The 16713-nt window shown below is 42.6% G+C and overlaps 1 protein-coding gene across 1 annotated transcript in view; it reads left to right on the top strand.

The window, feature by feature from the left end:
- Nucleotides 1-9886, top strand: part of CACNA1E (calcium voltage-gated channel subunit alpha1 E) — a 485501-nt gene extending 475615 nt beyond the window's left edge. The window contains 3 exon segments of the mRNA XM_048497813.1: nucleotides 3174-3364; nucleotides 5497-5919; nucleotides 5921-9886. Coding sequence (XP_048353770.1) covers nucleotides 3174-3364; nucleotides 5497-5919; nucleotides 5921-6040 — 734 coding nt within the window. The 3' untranslated portion in view covers nucleotides 6041-9886.
- The last annotated feature ends 6827 nt before the right edge of the window (nucleotides 9887-16713 follow it).

The raw sequence follows: 16713 nt of genomic DNA, 5'->3' as shown, positions 1-16713 counted from the left end.
CCTGGCTTCAAAAGAAAGATCCTTTTCCTGTTTTCCACAACACCATGGTGTTTTTTAGAAACTGGGTAGTACATTTGCCCAGAAAGGTTTCTGAGTGGCCTCTGGAGATCTGATCGACTATGCAGTTGTTTAAAAATATTGCTTTGCCAGCTTCTGCCACCACAGCCAAAGAGTCTTTACTGTGTGACTGTAGGTGTATGCAAGAAAATATTTTTAAACAGCATTTTCATTTTAAATGGCATCCCATTAAACTGAACTTCTGCCTGAACTGTTCAGAAGTTTCCATTAGCATTATGCATGATGTCGATCCCTCACATTTTGTGATTGGCTCTGTCTCTTGTGGCAGCCATTTTGTGATTGGCTCTGTCTCTTGTGGCAGCCATTTTGTGATTGGCTCTGTCTCTTGTGGCAGCCATTTTGTGATTGGCTCTGTCTCTTGTGGCAGCCATTTGGGGATTGGTTCTGTCTCTTGTGGTAGCCATTTTGTGATTGGCTCTGTCTCTTGTGGCAGCCATTTGGGGATTGGTTCTGTCTCTTGTGGTAGCTATTTTGTGATTGGCTCTGTCTCTTGGCAGCCATTTGGGGATTGGTTCTGTCACTTGTGGCAGCCATTTTGTGATTGGCTCTGTCTCTTGTGGCAGCCATTTTGTGGTGGTGGTCATCATCCTGTATCTAGGATTGCCAACCTCCAGGTGGTAGCTGGAGATCTCTCACTATTATAGCTGATCTTCTGGAGACAGTGATCAGATCACCTGGAGAAAATGGCCACCTCAGAAAATGGACTCTGTGGCATTATACCCCATTGAAGTCCCTCTCCTCGCCAAGACATGCTGGCAATTTTACCTGTGTCCAAATTTCAAATCTGACCCAGAGATTTCAGACTCCCAGGGCTACTGCTATATCATGCAAATGACCATGTGACCATGTTTGTCTTCGATGTTGATTTTGGTAATAGTTTGATGGACTGAATTTCACTAATGTTCCATAACTCCACTGTAAGGTCTCAGTTAACAGATACCTTCTGGACAATTTTCATTTGACTCGAGATAAGAAACAAGGCTTCCTACTTTTTCCATCATTATTTGCATTTTCTGTTGAGTCTTTGGCTAAACGTATTGGACAAGATATTTCTATAAAAGGTATACAGTTTGGTTCAGAGACATTTAAGAGCTCTTCATGCGCTGGCGATATTTTGCTTGCATTGTCCCATCCAAAGGAGTCTATTCAAGTTTTATTTCACCTGTTGGGTAGGTATAATGGAATTCCCAGATATAAGATTAAATTGATTAAATCTAAAATGATGGGATTAAGCATCTGCCACTTTTGTTAGGATGATATTGTTAAAATGTGTCAAGTTCCATGTGATAAAGGACCAATTTTGTTTGTGAAGTTCCATGTGATAAAGGACCAGCATTTGGATTGTTAAAGACTGACACTGTGATCCTAAGAAAATTTATACTGTTCTAAATCCATTAATGTTAATGGGTTTAGAAAGGCATGACTCTGCTTAGGATGACACCATTAATGTTATTACCTGATATTAATCATTAGAGATGGATTCATGAGTAACAAAGAGATTTTCAATTTTGGGTAGCCTATTTATTTCTTAGCTTCGAAAGATCTCTGTGATAAAAGTGAAAATGTTCCATAAAAACATTTTTTTCCCACTTGAATGTTCCTTTGGTTGTTAAATCTTCAATTATAGATAGGTGGCAGAAGTGAATTCAAAAATTTGTGTGATCTAACAAAGCTTCTGAATTTCTAGCAAAACCCCTTACAAACCAGTGTCGAAAAAAGTGACTCTCCCAGGTACTGAGCAAGAAATGGGTGATTTGATTTATGTGGGGAAAAATAACTCAGCTGCAGAATCGTTTTGGAGATTTTCATTAAACGGTCTTTCCATGGATTCAAGAGAAATCTAAGGATAATACACTGATTTCAGTGAAAACTACTTCTGCAGTTTGGAAGAAGTTGATGCAAGTTCTAAGCCCCTAGTCACCATAGATGTCATTTTTTAGATAGTAGATATATCTGTGGTAGGTGATGTTTCAGTCTTGAAAAAAGCTAGTTTAACTATTTCAGAGGGCATCTTTAAAAACCAGTTTGTTTTACTCACTTGAGGAAATAATGGGCCGTTTCCGCACGGCCATGCTGGGGGTTGGGTCAGGGTCATTCACATGAACGGGTCCCGCTGGCGTGTGGGAAGACGGTGCAGCTCTCCATTGACAGGTTGAAAAGCTATTCTTCAAACGCTTATTGTCCCATTCTGGTAAGTCATGCCAGACAGACATTGCGTTGACACGCCTCGCTTCTGCCGCGCCATGTGACAGCCTCGCAAGCTCGCAGGTCAGGGCGCGTATTCCCTGGCTCTCCAGCGACGCCACCGGAGGCCAGCGAGGACATGGTAAGGGCGCTTGGGGAAAGGGGGGGGAATGGCTTTTCCAGGCGCTGCCGTTCACACGGCAGTGGTTGGAAGCCTCTAAAGCTTGTTTTCTAAAACCTCGCTTTGGGGAGCTGAGAGTTAGTTAGAAACAGCGGCTTAGGTGTCAGCTGCTGAGGGGAGCCGAGGGCAGCACGGGTTGTGCTCTCTCATGAGAACAGCTCCCTAGGGATGGCGTTTTTGCCATCCCTAGGGCGCTGTTATTGGCCCGTGCAGAAAGGGCCGTGGTTAGGGAAACACTTCCATCCTTTCAGTATCAGCATATCACATTATTAAGAAATATCACTCCATTAAGGAATGAAGCTGAATTTGAAAAGATAATAGAAGTTGGCATTTTTTAAAATGAATTTCTGTTCTACATTCAGTGTTGTTAAAATTAGACTGTTTTGGACAGTTCTGTGCTTAAATGGCAAAGAGACCTTAGCCAAGTCATCCCGAAAGGGGGCTGGTATTGTATTTGCAGTGCTAAAACTTACCCTAAATTTCTTTCTATGGATTCAAGAGAAACTTTTGTAAAAGTACAGCACTTGTGGTATCTTACACTATAACCTAAGATTTTATGTTAGCTTTTTAGGTTCATGTTGGAGACATCCTATGAACAAAGATGACCGTATACATTTTTGGGGAATGGTCCACAAATAAAAAAAAACATCGGAGCACGATTGTAGGATTAATGGCTTATGATCCTCATAATTCCTGCGGACCTTTGTAACCCTGATTTTGCCCTGTGCAGGCCATCGATCTGACATGCATCGGTCCGGAGGCAGAGAACGAGGACGCTCCAAGGAACGCAAACACCTACTTTCTCCAGACATATCCCGTTGCAATTCAGAGGAAAGGAGTCCGCAGGCAGATGGTGACTCTTCGGAGCGACATCAGTCCAGGTCGCCTAGTGAGGGCAGGTCACAGACGCCCAACAGACATGTATGTATGCAGCAAGCTCAGTCAAGGAAAATAAGATCAACAAAATGTGTGTTCGTTATGTGGAAATAATATGGCCAGTTCACACAAAGATAGACATACTTGTGCATCACTTAGGTAACCAGGCTAAACAGGTCTACTCAGAACAAATCTCGTATTATTCAATAGGGCTTACTTACTCCTTAAAGTATCCTTAAGATTTCAGCCTTGATTACTCATCACTTCACTCATGATGTAACTGTCTGAGGTTATGTGTAGTCACATGATGGCTGTGTTCAGTGGTGGGATCCAAAAATTTTAATAACAGGTTCCGATGGTGGTGGGATTCAAACAGTGGCGGCACCACACACACGCACCTCCAGTCCCTATTGAGCAGGGAGAGAAGTGGTGAGAACTGGTTGGATCCCATCTCTGGCTCTGTTCCTAGATGCAATCCTCCATTTGTTAATTTATAAAGTACTACTTAGATGCAGCCCAGGAATAAGTTTGACCTGACATCTCAGCACAATGTATTGGAATCAAAGCTCAAAGCTCCTAAGTTTCACTGAGTACTTTCTCAGGCTCAACTGAACAGAGGAGAAAGAGAAGAAGCCCTGTATATCACCATCTTACGACGATGGCCTAAAAAGTCTTTGAAACTAGTCAGCATGGCATGTCTGTAGCCCCAAAAACAGAGGCACAGACCCCAGTCATGCCTCATTCAGGCATCCTGAACCAAAATCCAACAGCAGCCAGTGCTTATGTGGCTTCTCTACTGACATGATATGTGCATTTCTCTATTGACACATGCGGTGGTTTAGAAAGAAGCATTCCATGAGATCAGCACTCCTACCACTGTAAAAAAAAAAGCTCGACAGTTTGTCTCTAGAGGGTGGAGGGGGAGCATTGAACATAGTCAATGCCACAATCGAGCCAAAGGTGTAATCTTAAAAACCCCTTACCAAGAAGTGAAAGGTACCTGGGGGTGAGGAAGCAGACGGTCTCCCTCCACAGCAAGTTGCCCAGATGGAGGAACACCACAAGATATATAGCAGTTAACAACACAAGATTGGCTCACTTTGATGTCAACTGGCCAGGGGTGAAAGTAAATCGGTGTGCAGGATGGGAAGGGAAATGGCTGAGGTGGTACCTCCCATTTTTCCCTGTTTTCCCCCCTGGGTGAGAGGAAGTACTGGTAAGAAATTTAAGTTACTTTTACCTCAGCACCTCATTTCTCGAACCTGGGGGTTCTGGGCTGCCTTGATGATCTCCCAGCTAGTAGTAGTAGAAGGAAGAAGACAAGGAAAAGAAGAATTGGATTTATATCCCCCCTTTTTCTTCTGTAAGGAGACTCAAAGGGGCTTACAATCCTTTCCCTCCCCCCCCTCACAACAAACACCCTGTGAGGTGGGTGGGGCTGAGAAAGCTCCAAAGAACTGTGACTAGTCCAAGGTCACCCAGCTGGCATGTGTTGGAGTGCACAAGCTAATCTAGTTCACCAGATAAGCCTCCACAGCTCAAGTGGCAGAGCAGGGAATCAAACCAGTTCTCCAGATTAAAGTGCACCTGCTCTTAACCACTACACCACGCTGGCTGTGGTACCTTCTAGTCACCAGCATCTCCTGTGGAATGGTTGGCAGAGCTCCCAGGCTTCGCCAGCTTCACCTAAATCAAAACCTGGCAGTGTTATGAAACCAAATCACACTTCTAACTTTGCTCATGTCTTGTCCTTCTACTTCTTGAAAGCCCTCGTAATATACCGATCAACCTCCCACCCTCTTATTTTTGCGACCTTGAGGAGGCAGAAATCAGCTTGAATTGTTTGTTTACCTAGATTATGTACTTACCTCATTTCTAATCCCCCTGCCTTTCTCATAGAGATTCAAGGCAGATTACGAAAACTAAAATACAAGAAGACAACAAAAAACCATAAAAACAACAACAATTACAATAAAAACAATAAACGCAACAAAAACAATAAGTGCAATAAAAAATTCCATCAGCACTACACCTATTTTTAATCTTCCCTATTTCTTATAAAAATGCTCTTGAACAGTTCCATTTTGTGCATTTTACAGAATTATAGTATTTTAATCTTACGCTTTCCTGTCTTTTTGAATGTCTTTCTCTCTGTGGTTTTCTCTCTGGTATTGCAGGACACCGGCTCCTTGAGCGAAAGTTCAATCCCATCTCTATCTGACACCAGCACGCCAAGGCGAAGCCGCCGCCAGCTCCCTCCAGTGCCACCAAAATCCCGCCCCCTCATCTCCTACTCCGCCATGATGCAACATGGTGACGACATCTCCCCGCCACCTGATGACAGTGAGGGCGGCTCCCCTCTGCTTTCTGGGGCTCTGGAGACAAACAACACCTGCTTGACTGAGTCTTCCAGCTCCCCGCAGGGAAAGCAGAGCCTCCTCTCCACCCCGCAGCGCTACATCTCAGAGCCGTACCTGATGCTCCAGGACGACTCACACGCCTCAGACTGTGGCGAGGAGGAGACGCTCACCTTCGAGGCCGCTGTTGGCTACTCCAGCGAAGGCCGCTCCAACACAATCGCGGTGGGCCCTCGCTCGAGGCCACAGCTGGCAGATGCCCAATGGGCACTATCGGAGAAGGAGAAGGGGTGTGCCGCAGGGGGTGATGTCGATGGCTGGCATCGAAGTACTTAGTGATACAGAAGAAGACGACAAGTGCTAGAGGCTGCCTCCCTCTTCTCCCCCATCCCTCTGACGCATGCTGTTTGCCACATTTGGAAATGAAATGAAATGCAACTCAGATGCAGCAGAAACAGGGGCTTTGCACCAAAAAAGCCAAAAGAAGTCCATCCCACGTATTTTTTTCGTCCCTCTCCTCTTTAGTTCCACCTTCACAGAGAAGCGTTTGACATGGACCAGCAAAGAGGCACCTGCTTGATTATTGAGAAGGAGAACATGGTAACCGTTATCTTCCTCCCTAGAGTTACATGGAGCTGTATACTGCCCAGACCCAAGGAGCACACCTGGACGCTTTATTATTTTGCTCCTAGGTCATTGGCAACGACAAAAGAAATCGACAAAGAAATCACTTGGAGTCCATGTGGTTAATCTTTTCAGAATGACCACTTTATCTCTGCTGGGGACACCATCAGTGGTTCACCCGATGGGACAGGTGGGGTTGAGGGACCAATCAAAGCCTCTCTAGGGATGGAGGCCTTGGAATGGAGCTATCCTGAACAGTGTATGGTTTAGGGCTTGTTTTCATTTTTTTAAAAAAACAATCCACCCAAAAAAAGCTTTGCATTTTGAGGGGAAGACTTGGCAGAGATCCAGTTGGCAGCACTAGCAGAGCATGGGATCTGTAGATTTTGTTTGGAATAAAGCCAAGCCAATTATCTTGTTCTGGGGGAAATCAGGTAAGGGTGAAACAAGGAGGAGGGTTGTTGCTGCTGAATGTATGTATCACTCACTGTTCTTGGACTTATATTTATATTCTGAGATTGAAACATGCAGAGTGTATGTGTGTGTGTATTTATATGCTTCATATAGAAACATGCACACATGTTTAGATTTATTTTAATAGGCTAGTGTAAACTAATAGGGCCTTGTGTTTTCTTACCATCAATGGTAGGCAGATAAACGGTTTGTCTTCTAGGAGTTCTGTGGAGCTTAGATTATAAGCTTTTTCCATTTCACAGAAGAGATAGCCAACTTTCCTGTTCAGATTCTCCAGGCATTGAATGCTCTATGAGTATCTGGCCTCCCTCCCTCGCTAAAAATCAGGTTCAATAATTGATTCAGACTAGAGGGAATAGCTTCATTATAGAGCTTCTTCTTCCTCACAATTCTTATTCTAATTTTTCCTCCTTGAAAGTTCTTGTTCTTTCCGGGGTGTGTGTGTGTGTGTGTCTCAGTTCCACATGGGTTGTGCTTTTTATAGTGGCAGGTTCGATATTGCACGTTTATGTCTGGCACAACTCGCTGAAGAGTTAAACTAGATTTTTACCAATGTAATATCGAATCAACCACTAGAGGGAGCAGAACACATGCAGAACAGAATTCCACCACCACCCCCTTCCTGCAGAAGAAATGGGAATTTACAATAACTTACAAGCAAGGAAAAAGGGAACATGGAAAAGCCCTATATCACACTTTGGTTAACATTAAGAGGGGCAAATGGAGGGGCAAATGGGGGGGGGGGGGTTGAACCCAGCTTGTGGGCCATCAGTTTGTTATCCTCCTTCTGTGTGCTCATGATGACTCCAAAATAAGACCCCAAAAGCAAATTGCTCCATAAAACAGAGGGTCATCAGCAGCCTACCCTTGATGTTCCCTGGCAAAAGTGGTCCCTACTATAAAGGTGCTAAATGCTAGCTTTTCTTTCACTTATTTGGGAAGACCTTTCCTCAATTTGGAAGGCACCCAACTCGATGCTAGAGTAAGAGAGTGGAGCCAAAGACAGGTATCCTTGCTTAATGATATTGCCTGAATGGGCTTTGATTGCTAAGCTTGTATACTCATGTGTGGCCATAAATGAATCGATTATAAGGTAGTAATAGGCTTGAGCCAATGGTAGATGGTGCACAGGTTCATTTACTGACCGGTCGTGGGGTTGAAACATTAGCCAGATAGATACTGCTAGTCTCCTCCCTATCTTGCAAAGTGAAGGGACAGACCCATAGCAACAAACTGCTACACAACAGGATGTGTTGAAAAACACATCCACAAGCTGCTCTTGATATATTTTAGGGGTGCAGATGTGCCACTCCTAAAGATTCTTGGGTTTAGGGTAGTTCTTGGAGAAGCTACAGTTACGCCCATCAGAGCTTTATGGCTAGTTACTTGGGTTGTAGAAGAAGAGATTGTACAGAGGTTGTAGAAGAAGAAGAAACAGCAAAGATATGGTTGTGTACGTGCATTTCTGCTTGTCGCAGACCTGATAATTACAACTACCTAGCATAAGTCTTCTTTGTATGGCGTGTGTTGTACTACATTCTCTGGGTCAGCCCTTGGAAGGTACATCCTAAGCTTCTGTGGCAGTGTTGTGCCCTGGATCTGTGCTACCTTCTCTCTTTTTTTTGGTTGTCACACAACCAACCTGTAGTTCAAAGCCTCTGCCACTCATTATCCCATTCCAAAGGGGAAGAAGGGGGAAAGGAAGCACTTTAAAACGAGCAGCCTCAGGTTGTACTTAGCAACAGTGACCCAAAGGCAGATGGCTGGTGGTGAAGCAACCGGTGTATGCTACATGGTCTGTTTGTTTGTTATATTTATATCCCGCCTTATCCCCAAAGGGCTCAGTTAGATACAGCGCCCATTTGCTTGCCCTCATTTGGTCTCTAGGATCCATGCAAGAAATTCTTGTGCACTAGGACTTGTTTATCCATTTCAGAGGCTGCCATCTACAAAGACCCTATCCCACTGGTTGGAGCACATACTGAAGAAGGAGAAGATCCCACCAAACCTGTCCCTTTCCAGCTCAGCAGGGAGTACAGATTCTTGACTCAGGGTTTCTGCTCAGGCTTCCGATAGAAGGGATGGGTGCCAAATAGCACCCAATTCTCTCTCTGCTCCTCTCTGAGCTCAGTGTCCAGGCACCCAGTTGAGCAAGGTAAGGTTGACAACTTCCAAACGGGGCCTGGAGATCTCCTGGAATTAGAACTGGTTTCTGGGCAATGGAGAGAATGGCTGCTTTGGGGGGGTGAACTCTATGGCATTATAGGAACCTTCCCTCCCCAAACGCTCAGCTCTCTATTACCTAGCAATGGAGGCCAGCGTTCCCCCAATATCATTCACCTAACACAATTCCCAATCTGGGGAGAGTATACGCGCTTGTATTTCCTTACAAGGACTAGACTAATACATACTTCAACCATTAGATATGTCAAATTTAAGAGGCCCTGTAACGTTGCCAAAAATGATAATTTTTAGCACTTTTTTTGTCCTTTGGCTCCTTTGTAATATGATGCCATACTGTAGTTTAATCGGTTTTAACATTAATCCATCCCTGGCCAGTATAATCATAGAGATCAAAATCCTGCCTGATGATAATGTTCAAGGGCCTGTACTGGAGACACTCACTGGTATGATGTTCACTGGAAATATTCATTGGTCTGGAAGCCCTGAAATTTGCAATGTTGTGATTAAGACAGAAACATTTAACCAGAAATACTCAAAACAGCAACAGCCCAATATTTCCTTGGAGAGATGTTGTGGTACTAAACCGATTTAGAATCCGTGTGTTCCATTTTCACCTATGATGGGTGCATCATTTATTTATGTTTTTACTCAATTATCTTTCTATTAAATGCATTGCAGTGAAGAATGAAGTACACCACTTATTCAAAAGTTAGTCTTACAATAAAATGCCAATGAAGACTCAGTGGATTGAGTACAGTTTTAAAATCATGTGAAAATAAATTATATTAACCAGTTGGCCATGTTGTTAGAAGACATTATACAGGTTAATAGTATACTAAATAATAATAATAGTTTTAATTATTATAAGCATTTATATCTATTTCATATTCCCTTTTCCAAAAGTTAATAAATAATACCCAACATTCTGTGAACATTAATTTATCTGGGGTGCTGTGTGGTTTCCGGGCTGTATGGCCGTGTTTTAGCAGCATTCTCTGAAGATGCCAGCCACAGATGCAGGCGAAACGTCAGGAGAGAATGCTGCTAGAACACGGCCATACAGCCCGGAAACCACACAGCACCCCAGTGATTCCGGCCGTGACAGTTTTCGACAATACATTAATTTATCTGTTTACTATCTTTGCATCTCATAAGTTTGTTTACTTTTTCCATATTTTGTGCATAATTCTTTGAGGCATAGAATTACACCAGCTCTTCGCTACATTTATTTTTGCTGCCAGAATCAAATATTATTATATAATAATGAAATCCTGAAACAATAATTCAAAGATCCTTTGGGTATAAATGCAGATTGTAACCTGCCATTTTATTTATTTATTTTATTCTGGCATTCCAAAATGATTGCATCAAGATTTTGCCACCAAATATGAAGAGCTGATGATGCAGAATTGCTTTTTGATTGGATAACAGTACTAATTGGAAATCCTACCTCACTTGTCATGAGTCAAATACTAACAGTACACATTTTATACCAATTTTCTCTCGTGTTAATGCATATAGGTTTAGTGAATCCTATTGTAAATAATTTGATCCATTCAGGTTTTTTAATTGTTATAATTAATATTTTCTCCATGTAACTTTAAAAATTATTTCCTTCAGCAGACTTGCCATTAAATATTATAGTGTCTTCATAATCCTTTTTGCTTCTTGGGAATTAAAAACAAATTTCTCAAAATCAGAAAAAAATGATACTCAGAAACATTGGTCTCTGAAATTAATATATAGCGTCTTGTAATCCAAATATTTTCAATATATATAGTTTTTCCAGGCTGAAACACTTGGAATTTCTCAAAAGTCAATTTTAAAATATTTTCCTCAAAGATATATTTTATTTTCAGTTTCAGAAGCCTAATTGTAAATAAGCTACAAGAAACAAGAAATCAAAGGGCTCAAAAACATTATACTTTATCTCAATGTTGAGTTTTGATGCAAAGTAACAATATAGTCACATCTTTTAAAAAATTCTTCTGTAGTAGCATGACAACTGAATGGAACTATAAAGCTATTCTGTTCTGACTTTTAAAAGTTCCTCTCATCTTTATCCTAATATGACCATATGATATTTACATCTTGCTTTGTTTTGCCTGCATCTGTAATTCAGTTATGATAACTACACAGGCTAAAAACTACATTTAGTTTTCAAAATGCTTCCTTTTTGCTTTCTAACCAACATTAAAAGAAGTCTTACAGCATGAAAGAGACTCAAAGGCACTTTTAATGTAATTTAACCAAATGCTTTTAGTTTTGTTCTTCTGGGACAGTTCACACTGAGCCTAAATATATGGTTCATCTCATGGCCATACAAGAGTCTCACAAAAAATCTGCCTACCTCAATAGATCTCATCCCATCTAGCATTTTTTTAATTAATAATCCACTAATTTACAGTTCACCTGCCTTTCCTTCATAAAGCACTTTGATTGAAGATAGAAATTCTTAGGGCGTTGTGGTTTTTCAGGGTGGTATGGCCGTGTTCCAGCAGCATTTTCTCCTGACATTTCACCTGCATCTGTGGCTGGCATCTTCAGAGGATCATCTGAAGATGCCAGCCACAGATGATCCTCTGAAGATGCCAACCACAGATGCAGGCGAAACGTCAGGAGAAAATGCTAATGGAACATGGCCATACCACCCGGAAAACCCACAACACCCTAGTGATTCCAGCTGTGAAAGTCTTTGACAATACATAGAAATTCTTTTCAGATGTTAAAGCTGTGTGCTGGCAATCCACCAGCAGGAGCACATGGTAACCATAATGCTATTGGTACACATGGTTGCCATTTTGTGTGATTAGGACCATTGTGTATTTTTATGTAGAGTTTCCAACTCTGGGTTGGGAAATTGTTGGAAATTTGGGGGGAGGGGGGGAGAACCTCATTAAAGTGTAATTCCATAGAGTCCATCCTCCAGAGCAACCATTTTTTCCAGCTGTTATCCCGGGAGACCTCCAGGCCTCACCTAGAAGTTGGCAACCCTATTTGATGTAAACTTTGGCGCACTGAAGCTCCTGTTGGTGGACTTCTGGTATCTGAAAAGGATCAATGTGGAGGTTTTAAGTGAATTCAAAGTGGTGTGACGGCACAATTGTCACTCTAGGTGCACAAGCTCATTTCTTTGAACATATCATTGCCTCTGGTCAAGCAGGTTTTGTATGGTTTCTGAAGCACTTCCAAAACCTAGAAAACTATTTGACCAGAGATTATAGCTGAAATATGTCTTTACATTCCAACTGCCTCTAGTTCCAGGGAAACTAATTTTTTTTGGGGGGGGGGGGTGCCACAAAGCTCTGTCCTGTCTTATGGAGATCCCTTTTTAAAACATTGTTCATGCTAGAGTTCAAGTCCCTCTTCAGAGTCTCTAGTTAAATCTGTGAGTGAAGTAGTGGTGGATACATGTGGGACCTGCACAGAGGAATCACCGTGTAATTTGACAGGAGGGATTAAATCCTTCCTCCCTCTGCCACAAGCGCAGCTCCAGTGAGGACTGGGGATAATTTCATTCTCTTTGTCTCTCACCAACTAATTCACACCATCTCTTCAGCCCCCTGACTCACTCAACTGTTTCTCCCCATGGATCCCATACTGCCTAACACAGGTGTCAAACTCATGGCCCTCCAGATGTTACAGACTACATTTCCCATCATCCCCTGCAAGCATCATGCTGGCAGGGGATGATGGGAACGGTAGTCCGTAACATCTGGAGGGCCGCGGGTTTGACACCCACGCGGCCCTAGAATGATCGTTCCATGGCTGAGAAGCAGATGGAGGAAACTGTGTGTCTTTTGTGCAAAGATGGTAGAATTCATGTCGCCACATTTAAACTCTCATTGGATTACCTTGCGCAAAATTCACCTCTCAGTCCATAATTCGAAGCTCACCTGAGGCACAGCAGAACTGAGCCCCCTTCATTCTCAGTGTGCCCAGAATAAAAGGGTCGCACCTTGAGTTTCTAAGATGCAGCTAAGCTTTCTGTAAATATATAATGGGGGTTACGCAGTGGGGTACAAGTTTCTATCATGCATATCTGGGTGGGAGAAGTAGACTGCAGTGAAGCTCTTCGTTCCATGTTGACTTTTTAAAAAATCTTGTGCCTTTTGATTGAGGAAACTGGTGAGCCTATCAGGAAGATTTAACGAGAATGTTGGAATGTTTCTATCTTTTTATGGAATCTATGTATGTTCCATCTTTCAAGTTTAATATGACTTCAGCTTAAAAGTGTGTGGAAGTGTCATCTTGACTCTCAGCCTCTAGCCTACAGACTTGCAACCAATTAACCCCGGACCCTAGAGAGAATAACTGGCCATACCTGCAGTTAAGGAGTGCTCTTTGATATCCAAACTTGCTATGTAATTCTTACTCCAAGTGATAGCAGAATATTTCATCTGGAACGTCAGGGTGGCTTGCTGACTTTTCCTTAAGGAAGAATGAAGTACAGGATGGCAAATTCTTCTCTCCTGCCACTGGCTTTTGGAGTAGCAGTGGTGTAGGAAGTTAAGAGCTCGTGTATCTAATCTAGAGGAACCGGGTTTGATTCTCCGCTCTGTCACCTGAGCTGTGGAGGCTTATCTGGGGAATTCAGATTAGCCTGTACACTCCCACACATGCCAGCTGGGTGACCTTGGGCTAGTCACAGCTCTTAGGAGCTCTCTCAGCCCCACCCACCTCGCAGGGTGTTTGTTGTGAGGGGGGAAGGGCAAGGAGATTGTAAGCCCCTTTGAGTCTCCTGCAGGAGAGAAAGGGGGGATATAAATCCAAACTTTCTCTTAAACTCTCTTAAACTTGTTGCATTTGAGCTATCCACTTTATTAGTAAGAGGGGGCCATGCGGAGAGGCCAGTTAAAGAACTGGGGAATGCAAAATTATCTGTGAATGGGAACATTATTTCCATGTGGGGTTCTGCAGGTTCGCACCACTTCGGCAGAACCGGTTGTTAAAACGGTGCTTGTAAACAACCAGTTGTTAAATTATTTGAATCCCACCACTGCATGTGTCATACTCTCAGTTACATGCTTTCGCATATGAAACATCTTCTGTTGCATCCTCAGATATACATCTGAGAATGGTCCCAGTTTCATTCGCCTTGGACAAACATTTCCCAATATGCACTCTTAAAACTTATAATCATATTCCTAGAATGAAGATCTATGCTAGGGATAGTAACCTGCCAGAGCGTTATCAAAAATTCAGTGTGAGGGTAAGGAGATGGTGGTCTCTCCATCTTAAAAGCAAAACAGGAAAGGGTTAGTCAATCCTAAATCCCTTAGAACACAATCCTAAATCCCTTAGTCCAGGAAAGGGTTAGTCAATCCTAAATCCCTTAGAACACAATGAAACTTCAGTTGTGAGTTAATTTTAACAGGAGATGAAGGCAATTCTTCAAAAAAAATAAGAGTCACTTATTAAGTTAATAAGAACTTAAAATGTAATAAGCTATGGATGTTTACAGAAGGGTTCCCATGGAACTTTTTACGACCTGCCTAGTTTCATCATCTCTCTCTCCCTCTTTGGGCAAATGTGTTTACGTTTCAAGTTAACAGTGGTTTAACAGTGGTTTTTTACGTCCTATTATTATAGTCACATCCTATCGGTACTTGAGTGGCAGTCAGGGGTATTCTTCAGCTGTGGCACTCAGAATTTATTGAGATGAGTTTCCCATATAATCTCAAAGAACCTATTTCTTTACAGTGATGCTAGACTACAGGTGTGAGGATTAGGCTTGTATGTGACATGAACAATTCTAGATTCCATTTCTATAAGATTACAGTGGAACCTTGGTTTTCATTGTCTTCGGTTTTCATCAGTTTCGGTTTTCATCGATTTTTTCAGTGAAAATTTTGTCTCGGTTTTCATCAATTTGCCTCGGTTTTCATCGATTTGCAGTAAGGTGCAGGGGTTTGTGGAGAAAAATCACCCGGACAAAGCAGTTGCAGGCTGTGTCTGCAACTTGTTTAATGACAATGTCTTGCCCCATTTCAGACAAATCTTAAAGAGGTGTCCAAAACAGACCTCTTCGGGGACAGCTTTCTGGTGCGACATGGGTCCACTGGCTCTGAAGCTGGTCCTAGTATTATTGTTTGTTACTGTTTTCAGCATTAAACACTATGTTTAATGTGGTTTTGGTATATTTTTTGGAGTGCCTAGAACAAATGAATTGGATTGACATTGATTCCTATGGAAAAGTTTGCCTCGGTTTTCATCGGTTTCGGTTTTCATCGATTCTTTTCGGACGGATTACCAACGAAAACCGAGGTTCCATTGTACTTGAATGGTGCCCAGTTCCGGCTAGGGAGATCGGCATGAACTATGATTGTAGATCAATATGATTGTACCCTTTTGATGCATCTGATGTGGATAGCATTGTGCATTCTCCATCCAGGCCAGAAAGGACTCTCAACAGAATGATTAGAGGTTGATTGGGGCCAGTCAGTATTGGGATGAAGGCATGAATACAAGGGGTTCAGATATCAAGTAAAAGCAGATGAAACATTGTGTTAGTACTTTCTGCAAAATTCTAAAAAGAAGCCGCCTGCCACGGGGAAGGATGAGATTCCCATTTGTGACGACATCCCAGTTTTTAAAGTATCAATTTTATCTCTGCTGAAATAAATGCTGCTTTCCTAGCCCAAAAAAGGCTTTTGAGTCACTAGAGTGGAACCCTAAGTGTGGTTTCCCGGCAGTAAGCCATAAAATGGGGCTTGCTTCTGAGTAGACTTCCTTTGGTCTTGTTCTCTAGATTTGTTCCTTCTCCTAATCTCTCAGTCTACTGCCAAATTCCAAGAACTGCTGTGCCTCAAACCTTTAAAAGAGGGGGGTTAACATCATTGCTGTGACTAAGTAAGCCTGTAGCATCCTAGACGCACAGTTGGAAAGAGGGTAGCAACTCTTCAAAGGGAGGCGGATTGCGACAGAGAACAATCTGGCAAACATAAAATACCTAAAATAGAAATGAAGTAGAATCAGATGGGGGAGGGGGGGATTTCCATTTTGCACCTGAATCAAGCTGGCCAGACTTCTGTTTAGTATAGGCTGATTGTAACGGTGGGCTGAAATGACCCTAACTAATACGTGCATATTGACAGCACCGACTACGTCGCCTGAGGTTGTGACAAGCCTAGTGTGCATGTCGGGTGCAATTTCATCCGATTCTACAGGGAGACTAGCGAACGCAAAGTAGAGGTTGTGCCCGCTTGCATCTCACTGATGGAGGACTGAGGCGCATTTTGGCGGGTGTCACCCGGCAGCCCTCCCTGCTTGGTTTCCTCAGCGTTCAGCCTGAGCTCCTGGGCAGTTGATATGCTTCATAGAAGCAACCAGAGATCCACTTTCCAGGGCGGCATCCGGGCGCCTCATCCAAATCCAGATAATGCGTTCAGCGCTGCATGTTGATGAGGTGGATATATTGTAATATAAATGCTTGTTTGGATCCAGAATAAAAAACAAACAGAAAAAATTTACAAAAACTGTAAAACTTTAATGGTTTTTTTGTCAAAGGAAAAAAAATTAAAAACTTGTTGTAAAGAATTACTTTCCAACTCGAAGTGGTCTGTTATCTTTAATCTTCTGTTTATTTATTGTTCTGAATTATCTTGACTTGCATATCACATTGCAAGTAATTGTATGAATTACTCAGTGGTGGGATCCAAAAATTTTAGTAACAGGTTCCCATGGTGGTGGGATTCAAACTGTTCCATGGGCGGGGCATTCCTGGGCAGGGCTGTGGCAAGGATGCAGCCGCTG

This window comes from Sphaerodactylus townsendi, linkage group LG05 (genome assembly GCF_021028975.2).
Source record: "Sphaerodactylus townsendi isolate TG3544 linkage group LG05, MPM_Stown_v2.3, whole genome shotgun sequence".
Classification (NCBI taxonomy): Eukaryota; Metazoa; Chordata; class Lepidosauria; order Squamata; family Sphaerodactylidae; genus Sphaerodactylus; species Sphaerodactylus townsendi.
The sequence above is the reverse complement of the archived record's forward strand: the minus strand, read 5'-3'. Positions and strand labels throughout refer to the sequence as shown.